The sequence below is a fragment of the Lissotriton helveticus genome, chromosome 7 (genome assembly GCF_964261635.1).
Source record: "Lissotriton helveticus chromosome 7, aLisHel1.1, whole genome shotgun sequence".
In the NCBI taxonomy this organism is placed as follows: Eukaryota; Metazoa; Chordata; class Amphibia; order Caudata; family Salamandridae; genus Lissotriton; species Lissotriton helveticus.
In genome coordinates, this window is record NC_136068.1 from 985,983,712 (window position 1) to 986,009,612 (window position 25,901).

Below are 25,901 nucleotides of genomic sequence, written 5' to 3' on the forward strand. Positions count from 1 at the left end.
GCAGCTGTTTCTGTCTCTTTTGTACAACACATGGTAAAGTTATTGATAAAAAGTGGCCATTCTCTGATACCGGAGGGTGCAGTCTCAGGAAATGATGGAACCCTTTTGCCTGTGCACCACGCTCCATATTGACTGAATGTATTAAATGTTTTAATTTGCTTGTAATAAAAATATTCAAATAGCAAAACTCTGAAGAACATACAACATGAAACCTCAGTGCTGATTTGGGGAAAAAAAGACAGTACATATGCATATAAATCGACGGCACACATGTGGTTTATCACATTAAAGCCTGCCCTAAGGGCTTGCCAATCCTGGGGAAAGTAGAAAATGAATGTGGTAAACAAATGATACTCCTTAGGCTATTTGGTGTAAGTGAGAGCATAATAGTCCTCGGGGTGAAGCCAATAACCTTTCTATGTACATTTTAAACAACTTGGTAGCACTACCTGTCTCGCACAGCTGCACTGCAAGCCAAAGCCACCAAGAACGGGAGAGCTTGGGGGGCACGTGTCAGCCACATCTACAAGGACTCGTTTTTAGGTCTCGTCCTATTAATCGCGCATGCGATAATAGGACGAGAGTATTGAGGGCAAAACAAGCTCTAAAACCACCAGGCGGATTACATCGAGTGCATGTGCTCGTGAACGCGCTTACCATTTGCTCCCCGAGCCGCCTGCCTCCAGAGAGCTTCACTTCAAAGGCATCCGCTCCCCTGCTTCACACTTTTCACGGCCACCAGGCCGTGTCTCGCATTTCTCCTCCCCTCCTCCCCACAGCAATGCCAAGAGCTTGTTTTCCTTCAGTGCCGCTTGTTTTTTAAGACATTGCATGCGTTTGTTATCATGGCAGCTTCAACTAGCCCTTTTGTTTGCTGTTAGCTTTACTTCACATGCTTTGTTTTCCTTTAAATGTGCACACACAAACTTATCCTTATTATTAAGTTGTTTAGCTTTGAAACTTCACGGTGCTTTGCTTTCCTTCGGTTTCCTTTAAATGTGAAATGGAACTTCACGGCGCTTTGTTTTCGTCGGTTTTCCTTTAAATGTGCACACACAAACGTATACTTATTAAATTGTTTAGTTTTCATTTGTATGTTTCGAGCTAATAAGTGTTAGCTTTCACAGCTCTTTGTTCTCTGGCGGTTTCATTTTAATGCCCGACGGGTTTCCTTCAATGCGCACAAACAAGCGTATCTTTTCCGGTGTTTTTCATTTTAATGCCGGACGGGCATTTAATGCACCACCATCACGAAGTATAGATCCCGAGCCTAGTGCTGTTCATTAGTTTGCACAAATAGTGCCTTGCCTGTTCGTGCCCTTCTCACTGGGCAGCATGGTATAGCCATGGTCGTCACTATGCACCTCACTCTAGCCAAGCTCACCACTGTGCAGTGTGATGTGCTATGCTAATCGCTGTGCAATACACCATCACAACCTTTCTCGCCTCTGTGCACTCAACCCAAGTTGTGTTATCGGTGTGACCCTTCAGCAGCACCTCCACCCTGAGGGCCCCCATTCAGCCCAAGGCCAATAAAGAGCTGGAAGATATGTGGGGGGCTTCTTCGCAATCTGCAGTGGTGGGGGCTTTCGTTTTCGTGATCCCACTGTGCAGTGCATTAGTCACTCTGAACCTCAATTCTGTTAAGAGTGTGCAGTGCACCCAGACATCCTCGGCGTCACGCAGTGCACATTACGCTGCTGTGCAGTGCACTGGTCTGAACTTCAGTGCTGTTAAGAGTGTATAGTGCCCGACGGGTTTCCTTCAATGCGCACACACAAGCGTATCTTTTCCGGCGGTTTTCATTTTAATGCCCGACGGGCATTTAATGTACCACCATCACGAAGCCATGAAGGTACGCTTTGCCGCATAATAACCCTGTACCTAATTATAAGTGGGTCGCAAAGAGCAGGGTGTAACACGGAAATGGAAAGGACGTTGCAGCCGACATTAGAGTGCCGACTTCAGAGGCTCTTTGTGTAAGCTGTGTTTTTCTGAGCTCGGACTCGTGTATGCTGCGCAGTGCGTGCTAAGCAAGCCCAGCATAAGGCGACTGCCAAGGAAGGGAGGATGCCACAGAAAGGAGTCGGCTTTGGTTCCCAATGGGGACTGATAACTCGTAAACTGGCTCCGTGCCATGAGACTGACTTTGAAACAGCCCTTGTTTCTCAGTCACGCTGGACATTGTAGGCACATATTTGAGACAACAAAAATTGAACAACAAGCCCCAGCATGCTTAGCGCTGTAACTTGGAACAGCAGGACCAGCCCAGAGTCATCCTCAGGGCATTAGCCAAGCTCACCACTGTGCAGTGTGACGTGCTATGCTAATCGCTGTGCAGTGCACCATCACAGCCTTTCTCGCCTCAGTACACTCAACCCAAGTCGTGTTATCGGTGTGACTCTTCAGCAGCACCTCCACCCCTGAGGGCCCCCATTCAGCCCTAGGCCAATGAAGAGCTGTGAGATATGGGGGTGGGGAGGTGGCATCTTTGCAATCTGCAGTGGCGGGGACATTCGTTTTCGTGACGCCACTGGGCAGTGCATTAGTCTGAACCTCAGTTCTGTTAAGAGTGTGCAGTGCACCCAGACATCCTCGGTGTCACGCAGTGCACATTACGCCGCTGTGCAGTGCACTCGTCTGAACTTCAGTGCTGTTAAGAGTGTATAGTGCCCGACGGGTTTCCTTCAAATCAATGCGCACACACAAGCGTATCTTTTCCGGCGGTTTTCATTTTAATGCCCGATGGGCATTAAATGCACCACCATCACGAAGCCATGAAGGTACGCTTTGCCGCATAATAACCCTGTACCTAATTATAAGTGGGTCGTAAAGAGCAGGGTGTAAAACGGAAATGGAAAGGACGTGGCAGCCGACATTATAGTGCCCACACTCCCAGCGCTTACTCCACTCTGCGCCCCATAACACTACATACCAAGGAAACTCATGAGACAGATTAGTGGGAAAGCAGTGGTGCAGGTTTATTTTGCACAACAAGTGGAAATAAGGTGGGTCATCTTACGGGCGATCCAATGCGGCAGCCCCTCGCTGACCCGCATGCCTAATGAGCCATTCTTGCACGGCGAGTCGATGCTCTGACGGTGCAGTCCATTATCACTTTCTTTTGTTCACTCCCGCCCCCCCTGTCAGGGCGGAGCGATGAGGCACACCCCCGGTCGGTTCAGGCCCCCCGACCGCCCGAAGGACTAACGGGGCGCCGACGCTGTTTCCTGGAACCCCCTCGGCTCCAGGTTCTTGGCTCAGGCACCCCTACTGTGCCCGGCAGAGGTATTGACTGTGTCCTTCTGCCGCAGAGGTACCCCTACTGTCCATCTGCTTCCAGATCGCCCTGTACTCCGCCACAGCTCTGGAGGAGGCCCCCGTCGATGACAGAGCCCCCCACCACCTCCTACTTTCCGTTACTGCTTTCATCACCTGTATCTTTCTGTGTCTCGCCGCATAGGTACCTATCAGCAAGATCACTGGCACCCTGCCGCTGTTAGGCACTCTTCTAAGTCTAGGAGAAAGACATCCATACCCAGCCCAGACAAGTGTACCCCGTCCTTTTCGTAATAACCCACAGTCCTTTCCTGTATCAACGCATGCCTGATGAACCCCAGGCCTCTCTTTTCCATGAATTTTTGCATGGCCCTGTTGACCCTCTTCCTGCCTTGCTCTAGGGCAACAGCTGATCGCGCTCCCTTCCAGGCCCTCCGGGGAGCGATCTCCGACCATATTAGCTCGGCGGCACCCAATTTGTTCGTATGGTGGCAGCCCCAATACGGGATGGATGGCTGGAGAACCTTTTCCCTTGCTTCAGCAAACCAGCTCTATCAAGGCACGCAAGCATATTTTTATCCATTTTGGTATTTGATCAAGGGACTCAGGTCAGCATGGATGAGAAGGTAACCTGGGACCGCAGGACGTAAAGCGAGGTAGGACTTGAGGGTCTCTACCGGGCAATAGCAGGGGTCACCCAAGGGGGCCAACCGGATAATCGTCCCTTTGCCTGTCTGATCAGTTTTGGACCGTCTGAGAGTGATGGACAGGCCAGCTTCAAAACTTATGTCCCCAGCCAAATCCGACTAAGATAGCTGTCTGTAGGATTACTTAAGACCACCAGTCACTGAACTGTGCTTCGTGAACGCTTGTGCAACTATACTCAAGCAAAGTACAGAGGGGTATTCAGTGCGCAAAGCATAATATAGTAACTTGCGAGGAGGACTTACCTTTTATATACAGGATTGCAAATGCAAATAGCTGGTATCACATGCCCCTATGACCTGGAGGCTGCTCAACCCTGCTTCCTCATGAATAGCTTGTCTATAACGTTGACTTCGACCCCCGACCTAAGGGATTTAATAAACTGAACCAAGGTGCTCCCGGTATTGGCCAACTTCTCACCTTGGGAGGGGCACACGGGAATCTGGAGGATACTCAGGTTCGCACAAGGCTGTTACAACGCAGCCCCGGGGAGCCCACCCACGCTAACCCAGTGAGAAACTGTGGATCCAATTCCGGCTAGGAGCCCATCGTGCAAGCCACCACCTTAATATAGAGAGCGAAGAAAAGGGGGTCTGGAATACCAGATAGACACTCAGCGTCTTCATACGGCTGTTACTTCACTTCCTGGGCTCTACTATATTGAGAGTCTTCTGGGGGCCCACCTCTATAGGTAATATTGGCAGTCCCGGCTCAGGCAATGGCGCAATTGCTCCGCTAGTACGTGAGCTGAGTGAAAATTGCAGGCTGTAGACCCTACCTACTATTGAGAAGCAGCAGGTGCACCCGTGCTGAAGGCTCAGCGGGTGGGCTGCCTTTCAGAATCCAGAGCCTTGGGAGAACTGACCGACCACAGCAGTAATAGGAAGAGCAAATTGACTATTGTTCTACATAGGATAAGTTAAACAGTGCAGGTCACGAGAATGTGCATAAGAAGGACTGACCACCACTTGGTAAGGCCCCAGGATCGATATGCGCATGGGTTATATATGTCCTATTAGCTCAGGGCTAGACCTAAGATTTGCTACTGTTCTAATATAGGCACATCCAAGATGGACTGATACTCGGTCACCTGTACGTACTGATACCTCATACATAATAGCTATTTTTTTCAGGAGTGACACCCGTCTCTAACATGGGCACCCAGTTACACATACCCATTAGTCCCCTAACACGTCTTGCACAGGGATGCCCAAACGCACTTACACATTAGCGGCCATATGCGGGGTACTCTAGCAGATAGCCTGATGTACCTCACACCTCAACTGCAGGTATTCAGACCCCTAAACATACTAATATCATTTCGACTTATATGCAGGCCCCCAGGATATGTACCTACTGAGTATATCATGCCGTGTCGGCTTGCAACTAGCCTGGTTGCCTCACACGCTCTGCAACACTTAATACAGGTGTACCAATCCCTATGGCAGAACATAGCTTGTGCCATAGCACACTTCCGCTCACCCCCTTTCATGAGCAACTGAAGACGTTTGTCTAATATCGAATTATTAGCCCAGCGGCCCTGTAGTGCAACTGATTCTCTGAATGCGCTCTGACACCTATGGGTAAGGGCCGCGCTATCTAAAACACATATCGATAGGCAGCGCTATCGCTCTGTCCCCGCAGCATGAAGGGAGCATGAACCATGGCCTGTATTATTCGAAAATGGTTCTTCTGTGCGGCACTCTGACACCAAGAACAATGTTCATGCCAAGGCTTGGTAAGATTGTGTAACATGTACACGCCACTCTTTTCTTGAAAGACAGCTTATGATCTGTACACTGGTAAGTTTCTCCTCCTGTGTGAATACTGTTCCTATTATGAATCGCTCAGCCGCATACGTGAACATAGTGCGGGGGCAGAAGGCGCACTGGGGATGCTACCAGTACTACCGCACTGTATCCATCGCCTCCTACAGCACCGACAATCGCGTACTGCAATACTGTATAATTGGAAGCATCTAGCCTGCTGGGAGACATGGCCCTAATACCAGTCGCGCAGCAGGGCAATTTTATCGAGAAAGTTTTCCGGTAAGTAAAAGAGTCTGAAATAAGGAACACAGGAATGAACCGGCGTCCGCAAGGCCTCCATGGTCAATGACCGCCAAACCGCAGGGAGGTGGACAGCCCGATGCCCTCGCTCCTGCCTCGAATCTAATGCGCATGTGGTAGAGTAAATACTGACCCGCACCAGACCGGACGGGGGCCACCCTAATGGAATGACCGCCACTACCGGGAATACCTAGGGCAAAGGCATGCTAACAACCTACGCTCTGGCCTACCAATATCGACAAGTTCCCGCTGCAAGAGGGAAGATATTGAGCTCAACCTATACTTAGCTACTAACCAGAGCGCCTAGTCCACGCCTTTAGTGGCGCGGGGCTCGGTCTATCTACAGCCAGGAGACCAAACTCCCGAATGCTCGTAGCTTCTGCCGGGTCTCCTGCAGAACTGAGAAGACCTGGGGCACGGCGGTTGGACCTGATCACATATGGTGAACAGAGATGCACTACCTGTGGAGCATATAGTGGGAGAGTGAAGTACTCGATTTCCTCTTATGGTGCCCCCCAGGGGGCCTGAAAATGTCGGCAATAGACTAATCGCCAAATCAGAAACAGCAAGACCGCAGTTTCGAATTTCAAATCTGAAACGGACTTCCCGCATAGATGCTGTTCTCCAGCTAAGTGCAAAACTACTGAAAACAGCGCCAGACTGATGGGATGCCCACCCCTCAATGCTTAGGCATACTTCAGTGCGCAGCCCTAGGAGCCGCAGACATGTCCAGACGAAGGTTTCATTCTGGCAGTGCCACGGGAACTAGGATACACCTACACAAAAACGCATATCGCATCGTGTACCGCAGACCTGCTGAGATAGAAAGAGAACAACCACGCCATGCCTGCACCTACCCATCATATACAGTGCGCATGTGGTGTTCGCGTGTGCCAGACCTGACTTCTACTGAAGTGCACCGACCCCATCAGGCAAAGTCCACGCCGCCTAAGCTTGCAAATTACAATGGAAAGACCCTTGCGACACCTGCCGCTGTAGGCGCGGGCGGGAACGGCGCCGCTGCTACTAGGGTCTGCTCCGGGACTTTATGCTACCCTGCCCTGACTGGGAAGTGCGTTATGAGAATGCGAAGGTACACCTATAATTGGGCAATTGACAAAAACCTGTACTTAGATGCACAGACTAACTAATCATGTACCGCCATCTGCCGCCTAAATACAAGGCCAATCGTCGATATGGGAGTGCGGCGATGACCACTCGTATGTGTAATAGAAAATTATGAACACCGGAAAGGACAGACATTTCCAGCCAACTATAACTTTAATAAAAGGGGGAAATTGCTCAGGCCCATGAGTATTCATGCCGAGAGCTCGAAGATTCCGCATTTGAAAATGTAGCATGTGGGTTTCTCTTTAATTCCCATCCCATAGCTACCGAGGGCGTTGAAAGGCGCTTGCCGAACCTATCATGGAAAACACGCCGAAGATTTCATAAGGACATCGCCTCCGAAGATTTCCTAAGGACATCGCCTCCTCCCACCCACAGCCAAAGCTATATACAGCTGCGGTACACTAACAACCTGCCTCGATAGGAAGAAATAATTAAGCAAGAAGACAATCCATATATCCGGCACAAGTCAGTGTTCCCGGACGTCGTTCCTAACCACTGCAAATACTCAACCATAATTATACTGTGAAGAGGACCTGCACGCACGAGAGGCGGGAGAAGGAACTCGTGTATGGATCAAGCACGTGCCTCAGCAGATGTGAGAATACAAAGACTTGGATGCGCAATGAAGGTGTACACCAGGAAGTTTACAGAGACTCGAACCGCCCTTATGAGATAATATATTTTGCTCTCCAAAAACCCTCTCAGCAGCATTCTAAAGGCTGCGGGCGAATCCATTTTCTTTTAGCAGGGTGGCGTAAACAGACATGCATGCGTACCTATGTATCGTGCATAAAGAAATAAGCAAGTACCGGTACTCGAACAACTGAGTACCCGAGTGCTCCTTAGAGGTGCGGCAATCTCCATAAATGATTTGCAGTGGTGCTGAAATTGCAGCGAACTCCCTTTCCAATTACACAACGATACTGTACTCCGTACGATACAATACCCACCCCTAATCACTGCTTGTCTGGGACGGTATAAATATGGCGAGACTAATATACGGAAGCCAGAAGACAACAAAGCGCTGTACTTGCAAGGGAAGAAGACTAAACTCGACTATGACCCCATCTGATAATACTAACAACTATGCGTAGCGGCATGTGCGCAAAATATGACCAGGTCTGAAAGGAACACCCAAGCCGGATGAAAGCCGCACACCGAATACACCTCACCTCCATTCCCCAACGAAATACTGATACTGCTGGGGGGGGAGGGGTCGACCACCAGGACGGGCGCGCCAAGGATTGGCCGGGGGGGGGGCAGTTCTGTAAAACACTATGTTCGACGGGGGACGCAAGACGCGCAGCCATACCAAACCGTGGCGCCGGAATGTTGAAAAATAATTATGTAATGCCTTTGCTACCATTTACTAATTGACATAATTTTGGTGTCAATTTGTGGAAAAGTAAATTTTGTCATGTTCTGTGTCCCTACGCCTCATCCATCATATGTTATGTGTGCATGACCAATATGCATATGTACTCCCCATGTCCGATTCAAGACGCAATTACAGTTGTGTCCACCTCTAGTATGCCAGTTTCCAGTTCTCGTGAATACTACGAATACCAGGCCTATGTAAAGCTACGTTGCCACGTTTCCCAGTGTGCACATTATTCCATTATAAAGTCCCCGTTTCTAGGCCTCAAAAGGGCCTGGACATCAGATTCAGCTCCTGTCTCCTGAAGCCTCGCTAAGGAGCGATACAGCCCCCACCTGTATCCTCGACCTTTCACTTACTTCCTGCCTCGCAGTGCCCGGTGCAGCTTGGCTCTGCCTCTGAGTCTGCCAAAAGTATGTTATAGTTCCAGTTATCAGTTCAGTCCTCCTTCTCTGCATTCCTAAGCTACTGAACTGCATCAATAGTTTCCGTCATTGTCTAGCCTATTCGGCTCCATGTTAGAGAAATACTGCATTTACTGGTCGTTTAATATTCTTCATCACGCACTACATGTAGAATAATGCATGGTCCAGTCTTAAAGTCAAGTTAGCCTTTCCCCTCCTGACTTCTAGTTTATATCAACATGTTCTCTAAACATCAGATACTAGATAAGGTTTAGGTGCATGTCGCTCCGACCCTCCAGACTTTAGTCTCTGCTCCTAGCACAGAGTTCATAGCCCCCAGCTTCTCCTAGTAACACGTCATTGCCAGTTTGCGCGCACCACCAGGTTAGAGGTCCCGGCTCCTTAGGTAGCCCCCTCCAATGTTTCCGCCCCATTCATGACATATTCTGTTACGTCTGCACCACATGTCTATGTATACGCCTAGTTACACCTACTTTTACTGTTATCTTTCGCGACTGCTACGCGTCACGCCTTCTGCTCCACCCACTGCTACGCCTACTGCAATGTAATGCTATGTGTTTGCGCTATGTATATATGCTCGTGTATTGTTATCAAAAGTTAGCGCGCTCATCCCAGACCCAGCCCCAGCAGCTGCTGGGCCCCAGTTGTCCTGCCGGGCCCTGTCATCCTGTTCCCGTGCAGGTCGTCCTGTTCCTGTCCTTATGCTGTATTAAACCTGCAAACTCCTACTACCTCGAATCTTGACTCTTATTTATTGAGCTATCTGTTATGATATATGCCTAGTCAAAAATAGGGTATTATTTATTTATTTACCACATAATGGCGCCCGAACAGGGACTTGCCCTTTCCCCACGCGTCGGTGAAGCCACGCCGACCCCCTGACCCTCTGCAGTCGTGACGGAACCATACCGTGCACCGGCAGATATTTCTGCTTCAAGTATCCCTCAGGCCCACGGAGGAGACGGAGGAGGCGGTCCAGCATCCAAACGAGACGGTGGAGGAACGCGGCGAGTCCCGACCAGAGCCCAAGCCAAGAGTCCAAGGTCCGAGGTATCCGGAGGCCCACCCGTAACTGAAGTCCGAAGTTCGTCGTCCGTCGTCGTAGCAGTCCAGTCCAGTCCGAAGCTTCCGTTCTTGCTGCCCGGTGAGTACCATTACTGGGGTAGTATCTAGACAGGGTCAGTCTAAATTGACTCCTGGTCCGTGGGTTGGTGGTACCCAGACCCACAAACGAAGTGTTCACCTAGGTGGATACGGGTCTTGATGCGTCCCTTTATGGGACCGGTATGTTCCGTACTGTTACAGCAGTGCATCCAGTAACTCTAGTCTGTTCTGTTCTCGAGAAATTCTTGTGTTTCTGTTCTCAGTATTCCAGGTAATATTCTGTCCAAACTGTAATGTTATGATGTTGTTCAATGTATAGTCCAATGTCGTGGTATGCCTGAATTGTTCTCCCAATTGTTATTGTTCCTCGTTTATTGTATTGTGTTCCGATTCAAGTTTACAATGTCTCTCTTTTCGAGATTACGTCAGTTAAAAACTAGAAAGGGTTTGTTAGAGGAAGCAGTTCCTGTCCCGCCCAGGGACAGTCCAGGTCATTTTATGTATCAAAAGCATGGCATAAGCGCCATATTATATCTAGATTTATCGGTAGATTATACCAAACAGTTAGAAGAAAAGTATAGATGGCCCGTATCGGGTACATGGGATGCCGAGTGCATCATGCGAGTAGAAGAAGCATTATGGAAAAAGAAAGCCAGACAGTCACAGAAAGATGCCATCGAGTTATGGCGCAAAGAAGCTCATAAAAGAACCGAAAAAGAAATCAGAAAGTCAGAACTAAGTAGAGAATCCCAAGAACGAGCCCAAGAAAAAGAATTAATCGAGATAGGTGAACGAGTCAAAGCCGAACAGTCAGACAGACAGAGGCATGCCCTCATTAAGGGTATGTATCCTCTTCTTGCTGAGGGCTTGCCAAAAGCGACCCCGGAGGCATCCAGTAATTTCCCGCCACCGTTAGTCCCGACCAAGCTACGTCACAAACCGACCGCAGCTGATATTTTTATTTCGTCCTATCTGGACGACACAGTCCCCGAATATGCAAATCCTGTTCACGCTCCGCCAGTCCCTGTAAATCAGGTAATTCCTGCTCCTCCAGACACCGGGGTGCCCTTAACAGCCCCCCCGGGTCAGCCCGCCATACAAGTCCAGCCCACGTTACAATTACCGACCCTGCCAGGACGAAAAGCATCAGTTGATGATTCCAGTCTAGGGGCCGCAGGAGGAGGTCTTCCTCAAACCCCGCCGCCACACAAGCGTTTATCAGCCCTCGAATTACATGCTCAAGCATCACAGCGTACTCCTAAAAGTAATAAGTCTGTTACAGAAATCAGGCAAGCCCTTGGCGAATGTGTCTATGACCCAGTTCCAGGCGAGTTTAATATGGTTTTATATTCCGTACGCGTAAGGAGAGTGACCGAGTATCTAGTCACCTTGCCGAATATGAAAGAAGATCTAGACAGAATATATCGTTTCATCCGTACAGGGGATGATCCAGAAAGCATTAGTGATGCCATGTCTCAAAGGAAAGCCGAGATTCAGCGCATGATATTAAAGTTTTTAATTAATTGTCTAATAAGAGAACAAGATTACCCGTCTAAAGATCCAGCCGAAATGAAACTCCTGACAAAGTGGAGTGATAATATAGCCGAAGGAAAGCACAATACCATTGGTGCCATGGAAAGTATGTACAAGAAAATCCGTAGAGAGATAATAAAGATACACGAACAGCGTAAAGCAGCACAAGTAAGCGAGAAAGAAAGTATCTCTGATCCTGAAGAGGAAGACGACGAGAATCCCGCCAGAATAGCGTATGTAGGAAAATCTAGATTTCCAGACCGCCATTTACGCCTAGAACACAAGTCTATTTTTCATCATCCAGCACCAGAACAAGGTTCTCTAGAACAAGTATTCCAAGCTACCGATCACATTCTGAAATCACGAATCGGTTATAGTGAGTTAAGTACTATGCATGAGCAGGAACTAGCCCGATCAGCAGTCCGATGGATTACTGATTCTACCACTTTTCCAGACGAAATAGTGGCACAAATGTTTCTGAAAATGCCCCCAGCCGAGCAACGACTGGCGGGTATGTATATGATTCAGCACCTCATTACTCTGTATGAGGGTCAACATTCTGATCCAGGCCCGTTACATGATATCCTGAACGAGTTACTCCAGTATAGATGGAGAGGTCTAGGTACCGATTTAATTAGTATCATTCTAGAACAGCGTCACAAATATAGAACATTCTTGAACCCGCATTTTGTTCATGTCTCACTCCCAGAAAGTAAATCATTCTACATAGACAGACAGAATCCGTTACGAGAAGTCCACCCAGTTAAAGGAACGGGTGGCGAAATGCAGCGAGTGTTTGTTTACACCCCAATAACAAAGATGGAACTTCTCGAGATGAAGAAATTAATTCCCTGTCATGACAAAGATCCAGCAGGGTTCCATAGAGAATTAAAAGACATGCTCCGTATGGGAGAATATACTTACCCAGATATCATTAAAATGTTAAAAGTTCTGCTACCCGCAGGGGTGTATGAAAAGCTAAAGGAAAAAGAATGGGAGGTGGGAGAGAAAAAGATCGATTGGGCAGTTCTAGAAGCTGAAGACAAGGCACGAGTACCAGGTACCGGTCTTGGAGATAAATGTAAAGAATTACCGGAATTATTGATTCAAGTTTTACCCAGATTATTGACAACTAGAAAAGAAGACTGGGATGCAATCTCAGCCTGCAAACAGAAGCAAGATGAAGATATTAGTGATTTTTATTCTAGGTTTGAAAAATGTTTTAGTATCAACAGTGGTCTCAAGACAAGTAGTGAGTCATACCCTCACCTTTTCGTTACTAAATTAGTCGAGAATTCAAGTCCATCAATTAAAAACCGAGTTCTGAAAGTCGAAAGCACCTGGCAAGCTAATACTCCGTCCCAGATGCTCCAGTATCACCAGAATAGAATCAGGGAAGAGCAAGAACACGAAAGAAAACGTATGAAAGACACGAAAATGAAAGTACTAGTTGCACAATCTGTTCCTCAAGACAGTCAGAAGAGGGGTCCGAATCAAGCCAGTCATCCTGCAGCTCCCGTTAAAGGGAACTGCAATTATTGTAAACAGCCAGGTCATTTTATAAATGAGTGTGCAGTTCTGAAACATAACATAGCTACTGGTAAGACTAAAGAAAGACCACGTCCGCCTAGACAAGAACAAGTTTCACAGACTCCTCAGTCACAGAATGCACCACAGACAGTTACAGCACCGCAGCCTATTGCTGCAACACAGCATGTTACATCGCAGATGTACCAGTATGCACAGTCTGAGTATCCAGAGTACCAGCCATATTCATGAAACAGCCTAGAGAGGGAGGTAGGCTTGCCTCTCATCGAGATACCTGTAGATCAAGAAGGTCCCTATGTTCACAGTCAAGTATTAGGGAAAGACAGAAAGTTTTTGATTGATACAGGGGCAAGTAGGACCACAATTAGTCATGCCGAGGTTCCAGGGGCTCCGCTCTCAGGCTCAAGAAATGTTTCCCTTGGATTTTCAGGAAAACCTATCGTTAACGAGATATCAAAGCCAGTTACCCTAGAAGTAGGTCCATTGTCCCGTACTACTGATCTGTTACTTACTAAGTCATGTCCAGAAAACCTATTAGGCATTAAAACACTGAAAGAGTTGGGTGCAGTCATATGCTGTTCCCCAGAGGGAATACGTCTGTTCCTACGTGACTTTAAGGGTCACTATGTATTACGAGATTTTGATTCAAGACTGTCTAATGTTCCGCAGCATTTATGGGCGCAAGGTCCAACTGATGTAGGTTATATGCAAATCACACCCTATCGTGTGACTCTCAAACCAGGTGTAGTGTTACCACGAATCAGACAGTACAGATTGCCACCTGAGGCTGTAGCAGCCTTATCCAAAATTATAGACGAGCTCATGGCTCAAGGAGTAGTTGTAGAAACTGACTCCAATGTATGTAATTCTCCGATCATTCCAGTCATGAAACGTACTGATCCAAATGCACCCCCAGTATATCGATTAGTGATTGACTTACGAGAGCTTAATAAATGTATTATTCCGCAGTACCCAGTTGTCCCAGACATCTCTTCCCTATTGACAGCCATTGATTCCGAAGCCATGTTCTTTACTGTCATCGACCTCAAGAATGCATTTTTTAGTGTTCCCATCCATCCAGACAGTCAGTTTCTTTTCGGATTTTGTTTAAATGGAAGGAGCTATATGTTCACACGAGCTCCTCAAGGTTTCACTGAAAGTCCTAGTATTTACAGTCAAGCACTTAAGAGACAACTAGACAACATCCACATGCCAACTGACACTGCCCTGCTCCAGTATGTCGATGATCTACTGATCACAGCCCGTTCTGAACGTGACTGCGAGCGAGCGTCACTCACGGTTCTGTATTTCCTAGCCGAGATGGGGCACAAGGTGTCCCCTTCGAAGCTTCAATTCTGTGTCCAGCAAGTGGTCTACTTAGGACACTTGCTGTCCAAGAGGGGTAGGCAGTTGACACCAGACCGTATCCAGTTGATAGTGAGTCTTCCCCAGCCCAGAACCCAGAAGGAGGTACGTGCTTTTATCGGCCTTACTTCTTATTGTAGACAATGGATTCCCCAGTATGCATTTTTAGCCAAGCCACTGATACAGTTAACGACACAGGAGGCAGCCGTATCGACTGTTCTCCCTTGGACATCTGAACATACACTTAGTTTCAACGAGTTAAAGAAAGCCCTATGCCAAGCTCCAGTTCTAGCTACACCGAACTACAGTAAGCCTTTTACACTTTTCGTTACTGAACGTGAAGGTACAGCATTATCTGTTCTTACACAAGATCAAGCAGGACAACACAAGCCCTGTGCTTATTTTTCAAGCACATTAGATCCAGTCGCCCAGGCATTGCCTGCGTGCCTCAAGTCAGTTGCAGCCACAGCACTCGCTATCAGACAAAGTGATTCCATAGTTTTAGGACATTCCCTGACAGTACAAGTCCCACACTCCGTGGAAGTTCTTTTAAACCGAACACAAACACAGCACTTGACAATTGCACGTTTAACAGGTTATGAATTGACACTGTTTCAGCCACACATAGAAATTAGACGCTGCAACATCCTGAATCCTGCTACACTGTTACCATCAGTTAGTTCAGATTCTGCCACACACGACTGTGTGGAAGTAGTCAACATTACGACAAAGCCAAGACAGGACCTGACAGACATTCCGTTACTAGATCCTGACCTGACACTTTATGTGGATGGTTCATGTATGAGAACTAGTACAGGAGAACTAGTCGCCGCGTATGCAGTGACTACTGACACTGAAGTTATTGAAACACACCGTATTGATACCCTGTCCGCTCAAGCAGCAGAGCTAGTTGCTCTGACACAAGCCTGTATACACGCCAAGAACCTGAAAGTTAATGTTTACACAGATTCACGTTACGCATTTGGAGTCGTACACGACTTTGGAGTGCTCTGGCAGGAGAGAGGTTTCATGACTTCTCATGGAACCAAGATTCAGCATGGTCTCCTTATTCAAGCTCTGTTAGATGCCATACATTTACCGACATCTATTGCTATCATGAAGTGCAAAGCACATACGAAAGTTACTGACATTATTTCTCAAGGTAATGATCTAGCAGATCGCACAGCCAAGCTTACAGCCCAGACTCCAGACATTCCAGTTAACAAGACACATACTCCAGATCCGATTACATGTATGACAGTTAAGGACCCTACTCAAGATGTCATAGATATCCAGTTACATGCTACTCCCGATGAAATCAAGAAATGGTCTGAACAAGGAGGGGTCCAGACAGATCAAGGATGGTTAACAAAGGGTAGAACCACATGGTTTCTCCCCAACTCTATGGTTCAAGTCATTATTAATACCGCACATAGTCCAGCACATTTAGGAGAAAAAGCCATGTTAGACAGTATCCAGAACATTTGGTTCAACAAGCATTTACGAGCTGCAGCCAAGCAGAAAGTCCGTACCTGTATGATATGTTGTCAGTTTAATCCAGGTAAAAGTGTCCCGGTGGAACAAGGTGGTTTCCAGCCTCCTGACCACCCTTTTGAGGTCCTCCAGATGGATTATATTCAGATGGAGCGATGTCGAGGTTTCAAGTATGTTCTTGTAGTTGTATGCGCTTTGTCCAGGTGGACAGAAGCATATCCAGTCTCAGATTACACAGCCGCGACCACTGCTAAGCAGTTGGTTCGTGAATTCTTCCCTCGATATGGACTCCCTAGAGTCGTATATTCTGATAACGGCCAGCCATTCTCATCCGAGTTGATGAAGCACGTTTCCCTGTTGTTAGGGTACCAGTGGAAGTTTCATTGTGTACGCCATCCTGAAGCAGCCGGTCTAGTCGAGAGACATAATCAGACTCTGAAAATCCGCATTGCCAAAGTTTGTAAAGAAAAAGGTGTGGACTGGCTAGTAGCTCTGCCAGTCGCTTTGTTTTATATGCGCATGGTCGCACATTCCAGATCAGGTCTGTCCCCGTATGAGGTCGTATTCGGCCGCCCCCCTAACATGTGGGGTACTCCTAGACCCCGAAGTATTACTGATGTTTCATGTAATATGCTGACAGATTACCTAGCTTCCTTGATGTCTGCCCTCAACTCATGTCGTTCACAGGTTGCCGCCGCATTTCCAGACAATACCGAGGTGGCACCGCATGAAATCGTTCCAGGTTCCATGGTGATGGTCCGAAACTTTGACAGATCAAGTCCGCTGGAGCCCCGTTGGAAGGAGCCGAAGCTTGTCCTCTTGACCACCCGTACTGCCGTCAAGCTGGAAGGCAGGAAGGGGTGGGTCCACCTGTCTCATGTTAAAACATTTCACGGACTAAAACCTAAAAACATTTCCAAGAACATTTCCCAGGATTCGAAGGATTGCCAAAATATTGTTTTAAAGGACTGTCCCGCAAAAGACATTGCTACAACCCCTCCCTTGTTAGAGAAAACTCCGCAGCAGGAGTATAAGTTAAAACTACGGTCTAGTAAAATAAGTCAGCCAGTTTGATTGTCTAAGTCCTCCCCTAGGTGAAACGGTTAGACTGTTTCTGACATGTATAAAATAGACCCCCATAGTGAGAGAGTCAGTCAAAACTCAATTCAATGTATCGTTTTTCTAAGTTTCATATTATTCATCAGCATAATGATTTCCTGCACTAGTTACGCATTTTTCCTGTATCTTCCAGTTCCTCATGTAAATAAGTCTGCTAATGCTACAGTAGAGCACACGTTTAGTGATCTGCCTCCTCACGAATATTCATACCGCCTCGCTATGCGTAACAATTCATTTATCCGTATGTTACATTACTCACACCAGACCAGCAATGCCACAAATTGTTGGGTGTGTGGTCGACTCCCCCCTTTCCAGACACCAAAGGGAGTTCTGCCACTTTTTCCTTATCCATTTTCACATAATGGTTCGTGTGGAGCATGGTCCACGTTAACGTCATCCTCAACAGATATGTCTTTTCTTAACAGCACATGTTTCCCAGACAAGCAAGGTTTCCCCCACAGAACAGGTTTAGATCTAGAAAATGAAGTATATAATTTAGGTAATTATTCGTCGAATTTTATGGTCCTGAATGTTCAGTCTGATACTACTCCAGACTCACCTGCTATTTCAGTACTACCAGTCAAAGGCGAATTATGTGTCCGTAATCATGGTTCTGTACACGTAGGACATAGTGATTGTACTACTATTGTCAAGTATAGTGACAGTGGGAAATCTATTTTCAAAGCTTCACGTCATTCTTATTTTGTTTGTGGTCAAACTGCATATGTTCGTCTGCCCCTCAATTGGGAGGGAACCTGTTACATTGCCTTCCTACTGCCACCTGTTTTCCTAGCCCCACCTGACTACCATAGGAATTCCTTCCTAGTACATACTAGACACAAGAGAAACCTCCCGATTGTCGATTATACTGAAACCGCTGCAGAACAATTCATTGATATTGATAAAGGTGTTTTCCCTTATTTAGGTACAGTTGTAAACAGTAAGCTAATTCGTAGGTTAACAAGAACTCTTGAAGCAGTAGTAGATGAGACTGCCTCCGCTCTAGGTAACTTAACCGAAGAGCAATCCTTTATGAGAATTGTTGTGCTCCAGAATCGTCTCGTCCTTGACGTCATACTGGCCGATAGGGGCGGGGCCTGTAGAGTCCTCGGATCTAGTTGCTGCATTTTCATTCCAAATAACGCGCCGTCTGTTTATTCAGCTATAACCAGACTCCATAAAATTGCCCATCTGTTACACCAAGATCCAGGCACCTGGACATGGTCCGGTTGGTTCTGGAATATAATTTCCGCATGGGGATGGAAAGTCCTGTCCTTTCTAAGTATTGCAGTAGCGATCATATTCAGCTGCTGCCTCTGTATACAATGTGGCCCTGCGATTTGCGGCATTTGTGCTACCTCTTGTATTCCTAGTCCCAAGCCCCGTTCTAAATCCCGTTCCAAGATAATTCGAGACGAGCAAATGATACTGTATGAAATGATAGATGGTATCATGAATATTGATGTTTCCTGATGGAAACGTAGTGACAAGGAGGGAATGTGGAAAAGTAAATTTTGTCATGTTCTGTGTCCCTACGCCTCATCCATCATATGTTATGTGTGCATGACCAATATGCATATGTACTCCCCATGTCCGATTCAAGACGCAATTACAGTTGTGTCCACCTCTAGTATGCCAGTTTCCAGTTCTCGTGAATACTACGAATACCAGGCCTATGTAAAGCTACGTTGCCACGTTTCCCAGTGTGCACATTATTCCATTATAAAGTCCCCGTTTCTAGGCCTCAAAAGGGCCTGGACATCAGATTCAGCTCCTGTCTCCTGAAGCCTCGCTAAGGAGCGATACAGCCCCCACCTGTATCCTCGACCTTTCACTTACTTCCTGCCTCGCAGTGCCCGGTGCAGCTTGGCTCTGCCTCTGAGTCTGCCAAAAGTATGTTATAGTTCCAGTTATCAGTTCAGTCCTCCTTCTCTGCATTCCTAAGCTACTGAACTGCATCAATAGTTTCCGTCATTGTCTAGCCTATTCGGCTCCATGTTAGAGAAATACTGCATTTACTGGTCGTTTAATATTCTTCATCACGCACTACATGTAGAATAATGCATGGTCCAGTCTTAAAGTCAAGTTAGCCTTTCCCCTCCTGACTTCTAGTTTATATCAACATGTTCTCTAAACATCAGATACTAGATAAGGTTTAGGTGCATGTCGCTCCGACCCTCCAGACTTTAGTCTCTGCTCCTAGCACAGAGTTCATAGCCCCCAGCTTCTCCTAGTAACACGTCATTGCCAGTTTGCGCGCACCACCAGGTTAGAGGTCCCGGCTCCTTAGGTAGCCCCCTCCAATGTTTCCGCCCCATTCATGACATATTCTGTTACGTCTGCACCACATGTCTATGTATACGCCTAGTTACACCTACTTTTACTGTTATCTTTCGCGACTGCTACGCGTCACGCCTTCTGCTCCACCCACTGCTACGCCTACTGCAATGTAATGCTATGTGTTTGCGCTATGTATATATGCTCGTGTATTGTTATCAAAAGTTAGCGCGCTCATCCCAGACCCAGCCCCAGCAGCTGCTGGGCCCCAGTTGTCCTGCCGGGCCCTGTCATCCTGTTCCCGTGCAGGTCGTCCTGTTCCTGTCCTTATGCTGTATTAAACCTGCAAACTCCTACTACCTCGAATCTTGACTCTTATTTATTGAGCTATCTGTTATGATATATGCCTAGTCAAAAATAGGGTATTATTTATTTATTTACCACAAATTGGTGGTGTATCTGCCCGCCACCGCCCGGAATCGGACTCGAGTCTCTTTGCATTAGAACTGCGATGCCGGTCTCCATATTCCCTGCGCCACCAACCTACTGACAAGGACAAGTGCCCCGCGGAGGCACCGGTAAGCCCGCCGAATATGTTGAGGAACCAAAGCCGAAACCCCGAGCTGCGCCGAGACCGGAAATGAGCCCCTCGAGGCTCCCTCTGTAGTCACAAACATCGCACAGGTAAGCAAGCAAGAAACCGGGCGGCAGCGATTCACGAGGAACATTGACGGTTTTTCACATTTTGCTCCTAAACAGCGAGTGCACACTCTCACCCCGACGTACGGATATCCCGATTAAGTAGCAAGGCGTAGTGATTTCCGTCAGAAGGCATAGAGTAGCAGCGGACACTAGAACAGACGGCTGCATTAGTAATCGCGCCTCTTAATCATAGCAGGCAACAACGGATATCTGGGCCCTGAGGCACCAATGAGGCGCCATGAACCCAAACCACCATAAAAATTTAACAATCACGCAATTATAGCAAGCCACAACATACATCTGGGCCTTGAAACCAAGAAAGCGCATAGAAACCTAGCGCTCATGCGAGCAAAACGCCTCTCAGCCCACAGATGCATGAGATGGACGCCACGACCGCCGGACAGCTCGGCAGAACTGGTGTATAAGAGGACCGCACACTCATATCTCCACAAGCCCCAGTCACAAATGCCGCCCAACCCTGGGACCACATTAAGCCTTCTCGAACCCTAGTCAGAAGCGATCACAAGAAAACACTTAGAATGAACGATGGCATTTCTTGTTAAATGGAAAATTACACAATACATGCTCATTGACGATGCGGATCAAATGGCTGATCACTCACATCTTACCCCATCAACATGAATACATCCATTGAAAGTGTCTTAGCGTACGCCTGAAAGCCCGCGCATCACAGGGCATGCACTAACCCTTTGCCATAATCCTCTCAAAATGGATTTACATATTGGAATAGGAATCCCACACAACCGCCTAGTACTCGAAGGCACTGCACCCAGGCACGCACGTGGACAACGGGGAGCTATAAGACAAATCATAAATAAACCACGATCACCACCCCGGCCCGAGTGAACTACGGGAATAAACATCCGGCTCAGGACACCGGTACGAAGCACTCGGATGCGCCGGGTGCAAAGAGCATGGCTAAGCGTTCGCAAGGGAAACCCGCTTACCCTACCCTAAGGCCACACCCGAGATGGCCGGGGAGGATCGGCCGGGGTAGCGGCATCAGGCTGCCAAAGTTACAATTGCTGCAGCTGAAAAGTCCAGACCACATGGGGACTCGAACCGCCAACCCTCAAGCCTGCAGTCGAACGCCTCATCCAATAGGACACGCGATCACCGGAAAGCCAATACCCCACCGGCAGGCCCACCACGTGGGGCTCCCCGGACCCGCCCGCACCCCGAGGGAGAATGCGGGAAGCTAAACCAATGAGGAGGGGGGGGGGACGGACGAAGCGGAGGGGGGGGAGGGGCTGGGTGCCAGGAGGCCAACCACCAAAGCCGCATCAGTGACCCCGCATGCCCCCGGACAAAGCAAAATGCTTGCACCGCTTCCCCGTAGGAACGTGGCCCACCCCAAAAGCCCCCTCACTCACCGCAGGCAACGCGAGCCATAACACCGAAAAACATCGTCACGACGCAAGACCGAACCTCTGGACGCGACCAGAGGCGAGACAAAAGAGTGTCCCGACGTGTCTGCCGCAACAGCGCAGAGCAGCCAGGAACGCGACGGCAGGAAAGACCGGGCCTCGCTGCCGCGCTAAACTTTAAACCCCTTAAGGGCCGCCCCTCCCACCTGGTGGCCCGCGCCCATTGGACGCACATGAAAGGGGGCGGCCATGAGCTGGCGTGCACCGTTTATTCGCGCGGAATGTGGGACTAAGATGCTGTCTCGCTTAGCTCCCCTTCGCGTCGCGCGGCCAGCGGCAGAGTGCCGACTTCAGAGGCTCTTTGTGTAAGCTGTGTTTTTCTGAGCTCGGACTCGTGTATGCTGCGCAGTGCGCGCTAAGCAAGCCCAGCATAAGGCGACTGCCAAGGAAGGGAGGATGCCACAGAAAGGAGACGGCTTTGGTTCCCAATGGGGACTGATAACTCGTAAACTGGCGCCGTGCCATGAGACTGACTTTGAAACAGCCCTTGCTTTTCAGTCACGCTGGACATTGTAGGCACATATTTGAGACAACAAAAATTGAACTACAAGCCCCAGCATGCTTAGTGCTGTAACTTGGAACAGCAGGACCGGCCCAGAGGCATCTTTAGGGCATGGGTCCAGTCGGCAGCTATGTCATGTATTATTGTATTGTATTAATTGCAGTTGCAGACATTGATATTCAGAACTATAGCCTACATTATATTCAAAAAGCACTACTTTGCCCATTTCGACATGTCTCCACCACACACATTCATAACACAGGACGTCACAGCCTCCCAGTATTTTTGGAACAATGGGCAATCCCACAGCATATGAAAGAATGAGCCGTCGTGTCCACACCCACTGGGGCACAACGCTGAATCAGCCCTGCCAATCTTAACCAGTGTTGTAAAGCCCCAGACTTTGAGCTATATTAATTAGTAGCCCAGCTTTATTGTATGGCTTGGTGGTGTGATGCCTATCTTTTTCTGTTTATTTATATTACAAAACACTTGCGTCCATGTGATTTACAACACTTACAAATCTCCACTGCACAATTTATCACTACTTGTATAGCATCACTCGGCAGGCTCTTCCTCTAATATTTACAATATAACATACAATACGAAGGCCCTTCATTGCCATGCAATATGTCTCACATTTGCAAGAGTTTGACCTATTGGTTATAAATAAGAATGCATTTGATATAGGTTTAAAAACACAAAACATACATAAAGGCATTATCATTTACAATGCCAATCGCTCAAACTCACATAATTGCGAGACCTATTGCATTGTAAATGCTTGATATAGCCAGAGGCCCTTCACACGTTATTGTGAATTACATTCTTACAATGTAATATAAATTCTCCCATGCATCTCATGTCTTGTCAACTAACTCCGACTGAAGTTTTTTTCTTCTTTTTTCAAGCTCCCATGGCTTCTACTGCAATTCAGGAACACGGTCATGTCATTGGGGTAATTGCAGTTGAACCCATAATAATGTGCTTAATGAGCCCACCAGGGGGTAATGCATATTCTGCCGTAGATTAGTAAACTAACCCTCTAGTCATCTCCTGTATGACTAGGCCACATTCCAACCTAGCTTCTGGCCAAATAGTTCTTGAAGGAAGGTTAAACAGTTGTCTGAGGCAGGAGCATTGGGCTACCTCCAACCATTTTTCGAGATTATAGTGGTAGGTAGGTTGAGATGCCGTAAAGTTAGGTATCCTAGACTAGAAAAATGTACAAGATCCCAGAGTGGTTCCATAGAGAGACTGCAAAGACTGCGAAAGCACGATCTCCAGAAAACCGTAAGGTTCAGCGAGTCACTTCAGGATTAAAAGTTGGACTTCAAAAAGGATGACAACCATTAAGGGTGGAAAGAGCATATTCTGGAGGTTTGCAATGTAAATAGTTTTATGAGGGATAAAAGGCTAACACTTTTTTTTAAATAAATACATTGACTGGCTGTGCGGGGCTGTAACAGAAGGCAGGCAGGGTCATTTACTTAGGTCAAAGAGGAACGACGGTCATCCATGGCTCAAAGCGCAGTAGGGTATAGATAGCAAAAAGATGGAGGCCAGAGTTATCTAGGGAGATTCAGGTTAAAAGAAGCTCAGAGTCAGGAGAGCTTGTTCCAGAGCCTCTGGACATAGCAGAAAATGTCTCTGGATTTTTAAATTTTTATTTTCTGGATCTATTGTCTGGCAGGGGTGATAATCCACGTGGTCTGGAGTCAGCCAATGGGGAGAGTTTCTTCGCTAGGTAGTTTGGTTTATTGGTATCGATTCCCTTGAAGAGGAGTCTTAAATTTGATGCAGAATTGTGTACGTCGCCATCAAGAGTTGATAAAAGTGATAATATTTCCTCTGTTGCTTGAACGAATAGCTGCCTGAAATAGCCTTCAGTGGCACACATACCAGTGAGCTGTTCCTTTGCCCTGCCAATGTGCCATAATTTAAGGGCTTGGTCAGTGGGTGGAGGTGGGTGGCAGGTGGAGTGATTAAGAAACTCTTGGCCATCAAGTTTTCCATTCTCTGTAATTCTCAAATATATTCTATGAAGTAGGCCTGTGTATGTGATTTTTCCTGAAATCAAAGCATTTTAAGACCAGCAAGGGGTAGGGTGAAACTCCAGCAGGGTAGCAAATGTTTCCCTGTACTGGCTGAGCTGCTCCTGGGGCGTGCAGTGAAGCTCCCACCACAGAGCTACTCAAAACAAATTGCAGTACTGAAAACCTTTCAGGTCCAACAAATAAAAACCCACTCCGTTTAGATTGGTAATTTTCATGTCACCCAGCAGGGTGAATATAACTTAGTGTCAATTGGTTGATCAGGTCCTAATGATACTCCAGTGGGTAAGTGGATCATGAGGTTAGGCACTGCAATGATAGCCAGGTGTGCTCATGAATAAGCATAATAGAACCATAGTGCAACCCCAAGGTAGCCACAAGGCCTTCAGTGAGGAACCTGACTTTGCAAACTCCTGGTTAATGAATAAATATAGCCCTAGTAGGAAGCTACCAGAGATCATCATAGAAGATGTTTTAGAAAAGCAAGCAAACCATATAGGAGCATACTTAAAGTGAGAAGGAAGCAAGACGGTCAGAAGAGCCGCTAACTAAACAAGGTAGAGTAGAACTATGGATGGAAAGAAGAGATTTTCTCGCAAAGTCTTGTGTGTTAGTCAGAACACAGTATTGTATGATTGCGAGCATGTGAATCTCCGAGACAACACACCAGCTCTGAAGACTTGCAGTGGTAGGCTATTGAGGATGTGACATCAACCTCATTGTAGTTTCTTGCAAGCGTCTCTGAACTCTCATGAGATTTTGTGAATTCTTAAGCAACCTGCTGAAGAATGTTTATTAATACAAGAACGTTCTTTTTAACTTACCTCCACAGGTACCCTGCCTGCCCGTGTTGCCAATCTTGAGCATTCTGGTGAACATCTATTTGATGGTTCAGCTCAGCGCTGACACATGGGTCCGCTATGCTGTCTGGATGGTCATCGGTGAGTTTAATGCAAAAATGTATAACCACAACATTGCACGTCTAAAGGCACATTAAAAATGCAATTATAAAACACAATTTCTTTTCCAGGCTTCTTAATTTACTTTGGCTACGGCATTCATCACAGCTCAGAGGGGCACTGCCTTCTAGAAAATCCCTTAGAAAAAATGGACTCCAAGACAACAGAAGAAACCAATGGAAAGACAACCAAAGCCGAACTACTGGAAAAAAAGAGAAAACCATAGAAGAGCTGTGAGAACTCTTCAACCAGATCAACGCACAGCTCCAACCCATTTACATCACCCAATCCAGGCTATAGTGATGCACGAATTCTGCCTAATCTGTATAGAAGAGCGACAAACCCGGCATAATTCACCTTCCACATCAAAGTACAAGAAAGAGACTCGTTTAGCAGCACTTATTGCCAGGGAAGCAGCACCAGGGCTGCCCAAGCCATGACTCTGCGTGCTAAAGAATGCCAAGAGAGGTCCCCTCCACCTATGTATACCACATGGATTCCGGTGGTTTCATATGAGTAGGGTGATCAAAAAGCCTCGTGCAACGTCCACACACTTCCAGCTGAAGCACCTTGGTCCTGGGAGGCAGATCGATAGCTTATATCTTCTAAGACAGCATAGCTGCATTCCATTTTGAGCCTAAGGCAAGCTTCTTTCTCCTAATGAATACAACATGTGCATTTGTAAAGCGCGCAGTCGCATTTTGGGCCATCTCGACACTGGATAATATATGTTTATTGTTACCAAACACAATGGTACTCATTTTGTCGACTTTGGAAGGAGGAACATTAGCGTGAACCTGCTGGTTTTC

The 25,901-nt window shown here is 47.3% G+C and overlaps 1 protein-coding gene across 1 annotated transcript in view; it reads left to right on the plus strand.

Moving 5' to 3' along the window:
* LOC144769491 (cationic amino acid transporter 2-like) overlaps window positions 1-25,469 on the plus strand; it is a 448,818-nt gene extending 423,349 nt beyond the window's left edge. Inside the window, exons 11-12 of the mRNA XM_078653623.1 lie at window positions 24,966-25,074; window positions 25,164-25,469. Coding sequence (XP_078509749.1) covers window positions 24,966-25,074; window positions 25,164-25,318 — 264 coding nt within the window. The 3' untranslated portion in view covers window positions 25,319-25,469. The remainder of the gene's footprint in view (window positions 1-24,965; window positions 25,075-25,163) is intronic.
* The last annotated feature ends 432 nt before the right edge of the window (window positions 25,470-25,901 follow it).